The sequence below is a fragment of the Cloeon dipterum genome, chromosome 2, assembly GCF_949628265.1.
Source record: "Cloeon dipterum chromosome 2, ieCloDipt1.1, whole genome shotgun sequence".
Lineage (NCBI taxonomy): Eukaryota > Metazoa > Arthropoda > Insecta > Ephemeroptera > Baetidae > Cloeon > Cloeon dipterum.
In genome coordinates, this window is record NC_088787.1 from 22062439 (window position 1) to 22075759 (window position 13321).

Genomic DNA, 13321 nt, shown 5'->3' on the forward strand with positions numbered 1-13321 from the left:
TCCAGCATGCGTGATTTGGCTTCACGGGACGAATGTCTAGCGTTTCAATGCAGTCCTCGGTGCGGAGGCAAGTGGCCCTTGAGTGGGCTGGGTCCCTGTGCGGCCTGGTGCGCCCATGTTATCCGTTCGCGGTGTTATTGGGACCCGGGTTTCAGCATTCGTGCTAGTGCAGTGCGCGCCCTTCCCGGTCCTCCGGTCCTCGGACAGGGATAAAAAGAGCAAAAAAAATGTGACTTTAGAAAAAACGACACTGCTCTCTTTATTTAATCCGCCGATTTATTTAAAAACAATAATTTTTCATATAAGGTCTACAGAAATAGAAGTTTTAGTAAAATTACTACTTATCCGTCGTTAAGGAAGATTAATATTTGGTTGAGCCAGTGTCTCCCAAAGCAGATAAAAGTTTGCTGGGGCACAGGGTTTTTGATTAAATATTTTATTTGTGCCATGACTTCGTTCTATTTGTAAATTTTCGTGTTTTTGAGAGTAATTTGTTTAAGTTGATTGTCAACAAAATTTTAGACTCTTGAACTCGTCTCGTCAAATTCAACTTTCCTGTTGACGTCAAAGTGGTAGTTCAAAGGTACCTAGAATCGAATTTTAAAATGGAACCCAAATTTGATAATAAATGTAAGAAAATTTTTAAATTTGATGAGTGCAAAAAAATTGGTTAGGAAAGTCTATATCTATTGTATCGTTTTGCTTCATTTTATTGTTATTTTTATTTAATTTTTTTTAATAAAAACTGCTAAGTTGCTGATTATATGGGCTCTCAAAAACTGTTTGAATACTCAAATCTCAGCTTCTGATGATCAGATTTCAAAAACCACACAGCTAGACTAGTCTTATCTTAGATAGCCAAAGCAGTCTAAGGGTTCCACCCCTTAAAACCCTATTTGCACCCTAAAACGTGATTTTTTTTATAATTTTTATTGCCTGGCTCGTTGTGCAACGGAGTTGAGTGTCAATCACCGTGAAACCCCTGCATTGCATCATGAGATGGGAATGCGAGTAAAATGGTATGCATTTTTTGTAAACATGACTATTAGAATCCAAGATTTAGTTGACATACTGTTTTTGATCGACGGCCTGCGAAAGAAAAATACATTTTTCACCAAATCTCGTCTTCTAAGCACCAGATTAAAAAAAAACTGCACACCGTTCAACTCGTTGTGACCTTCTCTAGATTGCTAAAGTAGTCTAAGAGTGTCAATCCCTTCAACCCCAGTTTCACCTTGTCTAAATTGTTAAAAATGCATTTTTCACAGGTTGGAAGCTATTGAATAGACTAATTGGGCTTGTAAACTATTCAAAATCGCTTAAATTCTATTTGTAAAATCATCCCTTTCCTCACCCCATTAAATGGAAGTGCTTAGACCAATACAAAATCGGTTTTAATGAGAAAATTAATGTTTTTGGCGTTACCATCGGTATCAATATTCTCCCTTTCAGCGTGGCCAGGGATTAAAAATTACGGCATATTAAAAATAACGAAATATTGCCCATTGAATGCTCATTAAACTCACAAAAATCGGAAATTCTGGGAGTTTTCAGTTAATGAGAGCCACGTTTTTGCACGAACAAATCATTGCTGAACCCTAGTACAACTTTCTGCTGCTTTGGGACACGTTGGCTCATTTCTAAATTTTAAAACTTAAAAGTTACCAAAAAACTGTTTGCATGCTGCAAGTAAATATTAACTTTACCGAAAATAGTTAGCAATTAGTGCTATTGTTTCGCGTGAATAATTGAGCCGAAAACAGCAGCCTTTTCATTGTTCCCATAAAATTGCATCCAATGGCAAAAAGAGCGCTGTTTGCGCGGGATCAAAAGCCAGGCAATGTCCACTCGATTAATAATTAAACGCGTGTTGGTCTAGCCCGTGAAAATTTGGTATGCAATATGCATGATGAAAGTGGTGGATTGCGCAGGTCGGAGCAAACACTCGAAACAACGGCACAAGCATAACGAGGTGGTCGGAGCAGCCAACAAGGATTTCACCACCAACAGATGGGATCGCGGTGAGTGCAAACAATTGCTTAATTATACACGTACGTCACTCTCACGCCGAGAGATTATAGTAGTTAAGAGTCGGCACTGTTTCATTAGATACTCCCCGCGTGCCCTTCGCAGCAGCGCTCCAGCGGTCGGGATTAACGCAATTATTGGAGCGGCGCATGATGCATTTAATTTCGGCCAAATCCCTGCCAACGAGCCTCTCTTTTGGCAAATTGCGAATAACGCGATTTGAAAACCTGTTGGATTGATCACTCAACGCCCGTGTAACCTTTTTTACTGCTAATAAGTGTTTTCCAATTGATTTCTTTTGGATGTGGGGATGTATGGGGTTCGTTTGCCTTGCTATTCTGCAGTAAAACCATTTTGAATTAAAAATGCATTAAATTATATAGCTCTTGCCGTGCTTTGAAGACCTTATCTTGATGCCCCATTACGCCTTTATGAGAATTTGTCTCTCATTTTTATAAATATATTATAGATAATTCGATTCTGACTTTTTAACTGCCTATTCTGAAATTGCACGATGTAAAAAGCATTTAACATTCGTCTGTACAAATCCTTTATTGTAAATTGTTAAAGCTGACCTTTTTACTAAATTAAAACCATGAAAACTCGCAGAAATATAAAATGGAAACTTTGTTTCAGGGGTAAATTGAAATAATTTTTAATCATAAGTGTTGGCTTCATCTTTTTTTAACAAACTCATTTTAACGTGGGAAAAAACTCGATAGTATTTTTCGGTGTTGCAGGTGAGTCGAATTGGGACGACATGGGCCAGGACGAGAACCCTGACATCCCGTCGGAGGGACTGGCCATGGAGGACGACTGCGCGTTGTCCCGCGGCGCACCCTTGCTGCTGGCATCGTCGTGTCTGCTCGTGTTGTGGTTCCAATGAATATAACGAGAGGAAGAAACAAACACCCCCGAAAAAGACTCGCAAATTGGACTGAGTTGGACGTTGCACCTTAAAAATAGCGCTGTTTGCACCCGTTCTCTCTGTGTATGTGTCAAGCCAAGCGAGAGAGTGCTTTTCGCTGCTGATTTACCTACTAATTAATGATGACTTATTACGCCTGTACATATACACACATTTACGCCGCGAATAATAAATAAGGCAGCTCGTCTCGCGAAAACACAAACACATTTCTTTGTTCTATTTTCCGAAAGGGACCAGTGCTTCGCCGGCTGGAAAATAAGATGGACTTTCTAATTTGATTTCAGTTTTGCTGCTTTCTGAATAAGACGTTGATTTTAATGTCAACAAATTATTTAGGCTTGCAAATTAATAATTAGATGACTATCAAAGGTTTAAATAAAAATGACTTGCTAAATGTTACTTTTAAAATAAAGGAAGGCATATCTTGCCACAATTAATTTTTCTGTTTTCAAATGTAAATAAAAATAAATAGGTGTCTTGGCTTGAATTTGCAACGGAATGCTTAAAAGGAATGGTATTTAAGACGTTACTCACTATAAATGCTATTTTAGACGAGTTTGAAACTAATTTGGATCTAAATGATTTTATAGTGTTTTTATCAAAAATTTCCTATCACGATTTTCTTGAAAAAATTATTTTACGCGGTTTCTACTTTTAAACGGATTTAAAATCAAATTTTATTTTTCATTTTTCTTTGAATCATGACATAGGTCTAGACTAAATTTTAAACCAATTGAATGCCCAGAACCATAATTATTTTTCGTCATTATTATGCTCTCGATGTCTCGATAGGTGACAAAAAATTTTTGCCAATATTGTCACTACAAAATCTCGGGTTCTAACCGTTAGAATTGCAAAAAAACGCTTACAGTTAGACTCACCTTGACCGCCCCTAAACAGCCGTAGGGTTTTGAGGGTTATCAGTTATCAACCCTCATCCCCCTTCCACCAAATAAATTGCAGTAACGATAAAAATCGTGTGGCTTTTCACTTTCATAAACCTATTTACGAATCAAAAATCTTTCAAATTATTAATATCTACCCCAAATTACCAACTTTTTTCCCTTAATAGAAAGAGAAAAAGTTAAAAATCTAAATCTAAATTGCATTGCATTCAAATTTTACCAGGGAGGTATAAAAAGGCTAATTGGGGTTGGCGGGCGATCAGATCACCCCCAAAACCAATTTGCTATCTACGGGAGGTTATGACGAGTTGAATTATGTGCAGTTTTTGTAATTCTGATGGCTCTCTAACCCAAGATTTGGCGATGAAAGAGTTGGCCTTGGCAATATCATTGTTCCAATAAATCATCTTTATCTTACTGAGTTTTCACTCAGTAATTTTGTTTTAAAACACAATTGAATCCCAATACTTAATCGACTTCGCTTTTTCTATACGTCTGTATAATCGCACAGCTTTTAAAAAGATCGTATGAAATACTTAATCCACAAAAAATATAATTTAGTAAATTACGCACAATTAATAGTAAAAAACGTCTAAATTGGTTTATAACTGTTTGAAAATAACAGCACTATTTATATAATAAATTTTTAATCTCTTATAAAAATACAACGTTCATAAAAAAGTAGAGACGATTTTGCGTGATTTGTGCTCTTTTGGTGTCTTGAAAGTAAGTCAGACGCACAGTAAAAAATATTCACTCTTCTTAAATTTCCAACTCACAGATATCTAGCTTGAATTTTGTATACAGACAAACGAAATAGGGCATCTAGAACGCGGCAACACTTGGAAAGATCAACTGGAATTATCGCACAACACGGACCGACGAGGCGCAGCCAGACGGGGAGCAGGAATGGAAATAAAGAATCGTGCGGCGCAAGCAACGTTCTACCGCTTGTCCCGAGAGGCGTTTGGCCGGGATTCAATTTAAGAAGGGCATAAATCACGCGGCTAATGCGGCCAAATGAATGCAGCAGGTAGAAGCAGCAAAGGAGAGGAAATAATAGCAGCAGTCGTCGTGGAGAACACACAACAAGGCGAAATCAGATTTGCGGCCGAGATAAATGTGTGTGCGTGCGCGGCTTGGCTCGGTGGGCGGCTTTAAAAGGTGTTTAGCTGGTAATGGATCTGCCTCGTGGGAAAGCGGCGTGTCTTGCGCCTTTGAGACGTTTCTGTTTGCGTGGATGTGCGAAAAGTGCGCCCGCCAGAATTAACGCTCGCCTAAATCAAACACGCGCGAGGCGCGAGACCGGCCGAATAATTCCCAAAAGCACCCCGCATGAATGAGTGCGAAGCTCCCTGTGCCACGCTGATGGTCATTTAGATAAGGGTTTGCAGCAGCGCCATGCCGGCGAAGAAGAAGAAGCTATTATTGTGCGAGCTCTCGCTTATTTATCGCCTTTAGTGAGACGCTCCGAGCACCTTTTGTGCAGCTTCAGCTGCTCAAACTTTGCACATTTCCTGCTTAATTAGCTTGAATCAAGGTTTTAAGCCCTCTGTTCCTTTGTCGATTCGATTAAATTTTCATTCAAATCAAACGTATTTGGATTGTGCTCAAAATAAAAAAAATAAAATACTAATCGGAAGAAACCTGGTTGTGATTTAAAAGAGAAGTAATTTCTTCGTTTAACATTTTTATGATGTACTAAAAAATTTGTTTTTTTCATTTTCTTTTGGGACTTGGGACCATTCAGAAAATTTAAGCGAAATCGCTGTAATATGCTGGAGGCCGTGACCAAATAATATTGCAGTGCGCAGAACATGAATCTCTTTGGCGAACTTATGCTCCAGTTTTGAGTGAAGAATGACATTTCAAGATGTTTTAAGCAATCTAAAAATTACATCAAGGCAATTGACAACTGAAGTCGTCCAAGATGTTGAGGACGAAAATGCAGAAGAAGATGAGGCGGTGCAGCAAGAAAAAGCAGTAGTTGTAAATTACCCCCTAATAGCAGAAAATCTTAACTTTCATTCTTGCTAGAAAATTTCATAATTAGTTTGAGCTCTTATTACATTCCTCTCGCAAATACTAAGATTGTTTTGATGATGGTGGAATATTGAATTTTTGGTTTTGTCAGTGATTTTTTCGCTCGATTTCGGTAAATTTCCCTCCTGGCGAAATAAATCATGATTTTCAATATGGGCACAGTGCCCGCCGCTTGATTAGTATGCAAACCATTGAACCGATTTTCCCAGAAATTTTAACAGCAACCTGCGAAAATATTAGGTCATTCTCAATTTTCAGTGGATATAAACAGTAACGATAAAAATTGTTTTTCAGAATTTCGCTGCACGTGTCCACTTATTTTTATATTATTATTATTTCAGTAATTTTTTGCTGACGTTTCAAAGCAACGTAGTTCACTAAAAAAAATTCAACCACTGAACTTGATTCACATCACGGCAGACCGTAAAAATCCAATAAAAGCCTTGTCCGGGCCTATCAAGTAATCTCCTTTTCCCCACTTAAAAGAAAAGTAAATAGTCTACCGCGCACATTTTGATCTGCGAAGATGTCACTTTTCCAATATGTTAGCATCAATTTATGGCGGAAACGTTCTCCAATTTACTCACCCTCTCCACTCCTGATTCAACAACAAAGTGCACATTACACAGACTGCAATAACGAGAGAGTAATGCTCATTGTTTCGCACCCCTAGACCCCAGACGGTCTAGCTCTCTCATTCTCCGCCGCTCGAAATGCAATTTTTTCCGGGCACGTCGCCGCCCGCCTGCCCGCCTCCTTCACTCTGCCAAGTCGTCGGAGCACCTTGCATATTGGCCGGGGGAAAGGGGGTAGTTTCACAGTAGTTTCCCCATTGTGCGTTCGACTACCTGCTTCTTATCCAGTTTGAGAAGGAATTATTTTGCACCGACGCCGCTTGAAAGGGAGACGGAAAGTGCATTAAAATAAAAAGGGTCCGTTTGATTGGTTATTTATATATATGTATAAAAACCGTCCCGCGCCTGGCGGGACAAAGGCCGGTATGGAAATGAGAGGCACTTTACTTGGCACAAAAGGCGCTGATTTAGATCAGGGTGCGCCAGGTTTTGCTCGAAACTAAAATTCCAGAAAAAATGCTTACCAAAATGTCATGAGTTTGAGTAAATTTACACCATAAATAAGTTTTCTTATATTAATTTGCATCATATTTTTTTAAATATTGATTTTTACTGGATTTACACGACACTTTTAGACGATTTTGAGATCTTTGTAGCTCATCTCCCCGTGGTAAAATTTCAAAAATAAGTAATAAGTTATGCTTTGGATTCCTCTCGCCGAACCCGATCCAACTATTGCCAAATTTTGGCAAAGACACTACTGTTAATAATGGTTTCTAATTAAATTTTTGGAAATGAGCTCAGGATTTCAGAGTTTTAAAACAGTGCTTAAAGTTGTTTCATAACATTTGAGAACTTGTGTGAATATTTAAGAGTGGTGTTCTTTTTCGTTTTCAAGATATTTCTTTACAAACCCTAAAAAAACACAAATTTTTCGAGACTTGTTCGTGTTTTGCCTTTCCCAACATTGTTAATTCCCATTCTCGAATAATAACCATCAGAATTGCAAAAGATACCCAAATTTAGACTTACTTGTCTTGACTTTCCCTGACCAGCTGAAGGGTTTAAGGGTGTTTAAGGCCACCCCTTTCCACCCCCTGCTCAATTTATAAGAGCAAAAATGTGCTTCCTCAAGGCTTAAATTAAACTATCCAAAACTTGTAAGTAAACTCTAAATTACCAACCCATACCATATAAAAAAATGAAACAGTGCAATTTTAAATTAAATGCAAAAGAATAAACAAATCCAGCGTCATAAAAGATTTAATTTTCAAGCGGGTGGCTATGAAGCAATTTGGGGATGGAAGATAAACACCCCTAAACCTAACTGCTAGTCAGGGGAAGCCAAGACGAGTCTAACAGTATGCAATTTTTGCAATTCTGAAAGTTAGAAGAGTTAACAGTGATAGTGTAAAACAAGTTAAAAAAATATTGGGTATAAATGAAAACAGGCTTCATCCTCGTTGTTCTCTAAATTAGTCATTTTAATTCTCGACTATAGTTTCGACGTCAGCCAGTACGTCCTATTCACGAGGCCATTTGGTCTTTGGAGCTAGGCTCAATTGCCTCATGAATTGGAAGTACTGGATGACGTCGAAACTATGGTCGAGAATTAAAACGACGAATTTAAAGAACAACAAAAATGAGGCCTGTTTTCATTTGTTCCCAATATAAGCACAACCTCGAGCGGTCACCTATTTCAAAAAAAAAAAAATTAAAAAAGTTGAAATTTTTTACGAGTGTTGGAGCGGAACATATCGAACACTAAAGAGAAAACCACTCTGATATTTTCACACAAGCTTATAAATGTCATGTGACAGCTTTTAAGCACATTTACAAAATCCTGAGTTCTACTTCAAAATTTTAAAATTGTTAAGACTTCATTTATATACACAAACCTTTTTTAAAAAAATTTCGCACATGTCGTAAAAGTTATGTCACTTTTTCAGGCATTCCGATTCCAGGAAGAAGACGGGATACCCTTGCCAGCCCTTCAATCTGACTTATTATCGGTGCCAGCTTATCGAGAAAGCAGGTTTTTTTTGCATCGTGCGTGCGACACTCGGGCCTCGCGGAACAAGGACAGCATTTGTTTGCCCCGGAGACAAATGGCGCACGGAGTGTGTCTGCAGGTCGCTGGGGCATCTTTTCGGCCGAGACTGATGATGCGGCGCCGGCCCCGCGCTCTCTGCTGATTCAACCCTTTCCTCGCACTCGACTCGCACGTCGCCGCGATCTGCTTGCTTTTCCCCCCGCCGCCGCTCTGCTTGCTGTCTGCATGCGCAATAGTTGCCTGCCGCAAAAACAGGCGCGCGGCACAAAAGCCCATCGCATTTGTCTGCGACGAGCAAGACTGATGCTCCTGCTTTTCGGTTACAACTGCAAAAATTGCTTTTGAGATTGGCCACTTTGAAAAACATGCTTTTTGTTTAAACCATATCCATCACTTATTCAAACACAAAAACTTTTAATTGATTACAAATGGTTCTTAAGATATAAAGATTTTATTTTAATTGTTTTGATATATACGTCAAGTTACTAATTAAATTAACTAATAATAAAATAACTTACTTAAAAAGAAACAAGCAAACACATAGTTAATTTTATAAAATTTAAAAAATTATCAATCGCTGCAAATTACAAGAGCGTGTTATTTACATTTTTGCCTTTTAAAATTAACACCTAATAAATTAATATATATATATATATATATATATATATATATATATATATATATATATATATATATATATAAAATTATCTGTGTGTGTCTATGTAACTTATTTATAATTAAATCAGAATGAATAAAGTAATCTAGAAAAAGCCTTTGAATTTAAATAAGACACACGCATCAGCCCTGCAATTTTCATAATGCGTTTAGTTTTTAAATATTAAGTTCTTTCTTATGAGATGTATTTATATATAACATTAAAAAAATATTGTTAAATTATCATAATTTTAGTTCCTATTAAAAAATACACCTTGTTCAATAATATATGATGTACTGTAATGGGGGAATCACATTGAGAATTAATAGGCCGTTGAAGTTTATTCGTTACTAGTTCTCGGTTCTGACGCAATGGCGGGCCACTGCAGTCTAACAACCCTCAACAGCAGCGCTCTGACAGAGGGTAGAAGGGTTGGAGACTCCTACTAAGAATGGCGGGATATATACGAAAATCTTCCCCCTTGCACAAAGTATTGAAATATTACATGGTAATTTTACGTTTCTAGTAATTGTTCAAATCAAAAATGAAGAAAACTCTATTATTTTGCAGCAGGAAAAAATGTACAAAAAATAAATCACAAAAATAGATTTCAGGGGGGTCAGTTAAAAATGGTCCATAACAAAATAAAAATCTGATACACTCTTACACTCTTCAAATGCTTCTTGTAAAAAGTAACGAAAGCTATAATATGAAACTCAGAACCCGGCTATTATGATTTATGATCCCAAGAATTTTCAATGCCTTGCCAGTCAATATAAAATTAATTGACGAAGACCAGGAATTTATGAAAGGTGTCAAAAGAATTGTGTGCACCTATCAGTTTTACGACATGACAGAATTCTATTCATGTGACTTCACATTGTAACTACATATTAATAATCTCTAGCTTGTATATATTTAGGATAAGTTGACGTATTTTAAAGAGTCGCCCTTGTAAATATTGGCTCTAAGGAGAGTGATAAAACTAAAACTAAAAACTATGCATTTCAAGCATTTCTATTTACCTCTGGAAAAAATGTATGGAAACCATTTCGGCTTACGTTTCTCGCTAAGTTGACTGACTTCTATTTTAGCAGCCGATAATATCGTTTTTGTGAATAATTTCTACATTCTACATTGTGAAAAAGCTTAATTAGAATTGAGAAACAATTAAATTTCAGAATTTGCCAAATTACTCAGAAAATAAAACGGGGTTTCAGTTAATTTTTCACTTGATTTCGATACTTCTCATCGCGATTTATCTAACGGTGTGCGTATTTAGAGGCAAAATTCCGTAAATTGTGAATTAAATCGTGATTTTACAGTAAGGAACAGTGCTCGCCGCTTGATTTGCATGTAAACTTTGCAGCCGATTTTCTCATTGTCAGTAATTAAAGCGGCAACCTAGGAATATTTTGGCATTTCCGGCATATCCCAATTTTCGAGAGTATTTAAGGCAAAGCTATAAATCATGAAATTATTTTACATAATTTTTCAGTACTGATCCACTTCAAAAATGGTGGCGGAAATTCTTGGTTTAAAGTGAAATGCGTGTAGTTTCTCGTGGATAATTTGACGAACTAGAGAAATCATTGGTATAATTGTATTTTTTATTTCTTCATTCCTTTGTCCTGTCTCCTGTTAGCAAGAAGTCGTGCTTTCCAAGCCCCGCTTTCGTTTTGCTATTAAATTCTGGTAAAATACTGCTAAAGATTCGGTGAACTAACAATTAATAGAAATAATTTTAGGTACATAATGCTAAAAACCGGTTCAAAACACCAAGCGCAATTTTTATCACTGTGATGTCACTGCATGATCAAAGGCGGGAGAAGTAGAAGTGGGAGATGTGGGAGTGTGAGGCGAGAGGTGAGAACAACAACACTCGTCGCCTTCACCTTCACGGCTTCACGCATCACAACAGCTAGCAGCTACATGTGAGCTGTGAGAATTTTTACTACTTTCGCTCATCAATTAATTGTTCTACGTTTGCGTGATACAACAAATTCCATTATATGTGAGAACATCACGAATTTTTGGAACTTAAATCTTCTAATTTCGCGTGAACAGGTGATAAGGAAATTCTTTGTGCTTGAAAGAGGAGAGATGACTTTGAGGGAGCGTGACATATCGCATTTGTTTATTAGAAGAAAGGGTATGTAGATATGTGAGCTGCATTTTCGCCTAATATTTTTAAAATAATGCGTATTGTTTTAATTTTAAATAAATGCCGCTCTATGTATGTATTAAAACTAACAACAAAATATTTTCCGAGATGATGTGTTAGCCGGCATAAAATTAATATATATATATATATATATATATATATATATATATATATATATATATATATATATATATATATATATATATATATAAATGATGAACCGTGTGTGATAGATACCTAAAGAAAATTAACAGAGCTGTTTTTATATAACGTTTTTTATTATTTTTAGGCGAGGATGTGTTTGACAGTGACGAATCGTACGTTTCATTTGATGACAGCAGTGAATCTGACGATTCCTACCGAAACGCGTGAGTCTTTTTCTTTTATAACATTTCTGTCTTTATGAAATAATTATTATGTGCTCTACGGGACTAGAATCTTGCGTATTAAGGAACTGGAGAAAATTAACAAAGGATTAGAAAGCCAGAACAAATCACTGAAAGAACTTGCCGTTGAAAATGAGGAAACAATTAAAAAGCTGCTCAATCGAGTGAAGGAATGCGACCAGAAGGCGCTAATTGAGTATGCGAAATTTTCAATCATATTCGATATTTTCAATCACGTTGAAATGAAAATTTTATATTTTAGGCACAAAAAGCTTTCGAAATTGGAAGAGGTTGTTTTAAATCTGCAGACGGAAAGGGATGAGATTTTAATTTCCTCGAGAGATGAGGTAGAGAGGAAAAACACTGCGCTGGCCTCGCTGCAGACCCAAAATGTCGCTCTTCAGGACGAAAAGTGCGGACTCACTCAAAAACTCAGAGACTGCCAAGAGGAGGTATACTCAAGTTAATTTTGTTTTGACGCTTAAAAAAATTGCATCTCACGCAGTTGCAACACTTACAAGCCAGCTACAAAGCGTGCTTGACGCAAATCAACGAGTCCGACAAAATTATTTGCACGCTCCAAAACGACCAGAACAGCGAGATCACAGAGTACAAGAGTCGGATCCAGTATTTGGAGGAAAAGGTTGCCAATCTGCAAGCAAAACTGGAAAACTGCGCTCAAAATTACGACGTACAAATTTCAATTTATGCAAAATGTAATTAATTACTTTAATTAATCGCAGGTTCAGATGAACGATCACTTATCATATATCCTCTCTAATGGAGTTATAGCGCAATGCATACAATTTACTGCTTTGTTGATCTCCATGTGCGAGAAATGCGCGCGAAGGCCGCTGAACAGGTATATGAAATTCACGTTTGTGCTTTATTAATAATTAATACGTTTGCATGATTTAATTTCCTAGAAATCATTCCAGATCCAACAGTTTCATTGGCGTGAAGCAGGAAACTGAAAAGAGCTATTTGGAGAGTCAAAGCAGGCTGTCAGAAGGCAATTCCCTAGCGATTGAGCTGATGCAGGAAAAGAACTGCCATCACACTCATTCGTTCAGGTATTTTTTTCACCAACGCAAATCATTCTTAATAAAATAATTTTTGTTCCAATTTCAGTGAACCTGTGACAAAGGAAAGGCAAACATTCCAAATACAAAATTTTTCCCTGAGCAGGTTCTTGCTTTTCGCAATAACAATGTGCTGCTGGAGTGTGCTTTTTGGGTGTTGTAATCGTAAGTCTATTGTAGAGCATATTGAATTTTCACTTTCGATTGGAAGTTTCTATGTTGGTCTCACCAGGTAATAAATTTTCATTGTGGTCATAAGCTGTAATAATTTTTTCAATATTTGATCCAATTTATGTAACTATTGCACGAATCAGAATTGCAGCAGGGGAAATCAAAGAAAAGGCGCATACTGAATGCAATGAATGATTAAGTTAACCTTTTTACTTTCAATTCGCAGACCGGTTTTTGCTGTGTCATTCACGTTGGCTCGACTCAACAAAGTGGAACAAGTCAGTACAAGTGAAAAAGGGTTTCATAAAATTCAATTGCACGATCATTTATA

General features: G+C 37.0%; 2 protein-coding genes across 6 annotated transcripts in view; both read left to right on the plus strand.

Annotated features, from left to right (window-relative positions):
* LOC135936827 (lachesin-like) overlaps window positions 1-3158 on the plus strand; it is a 55886-nt gene extending 52728 nt beyond the window's left edge. For 3 of the 4 annotated variants that reach the window (XM_065479798.1, XM_065479799.1, XM_065479800.1), the window contains 2 exons: window positions 1932-2021; window positions 2769-3158. In XM_065479798.1, the coding sequence (XP_065335870.1) occupies window positions 1932-2021; window positions 2769-2914 (236 nt within the window). In that variant the 3' untranslated portion in view covers window positions 2915-3158. The remainder of the gene's footprint in view (window positions 1-1931; window positions 2022-2768) is intronic. The other variant, XM_065479801.1, reaches the window with a different exon arrangement.
* Window positions 3159-11102: 7944 nt separating this feature from the next.
* LOC135935997 (uncharacterized) lies at window positions 11103-13081 on the plus strand. Of its 2 annotated transcripts, none has more exons than XM_065478659.1 (8): window positions 11103-11339; window positions 11641-11719; window positions 11787-11933; window positions 12000-12189; window positions 12243-12428; window positions 12481-12599; window positions 12676-12810; window positions 12869-13081. In XM_065478659.1, exons 1-8 carry the CDS (start codon window positions 11291-11293, stop codon window positions 13053-13055), a joined length of 1092 nt encoding a protein of 363 aa, XP_065334731.1. In that variant the 5' UTR covers window positions 11103-11290; the 3' UTR covers window positions 13056-13081. The 2 variants fall into 2 exon arrangements, with proteins under 2 accessions (XP_065334731.1, XP_065334730.1); XM_065478658.1 differs by having other exon boundaries at window positions 11105-11339; window positions 12664-12810.
* Window positions 13082-13321: the final 240 nt, after the last annotated feature.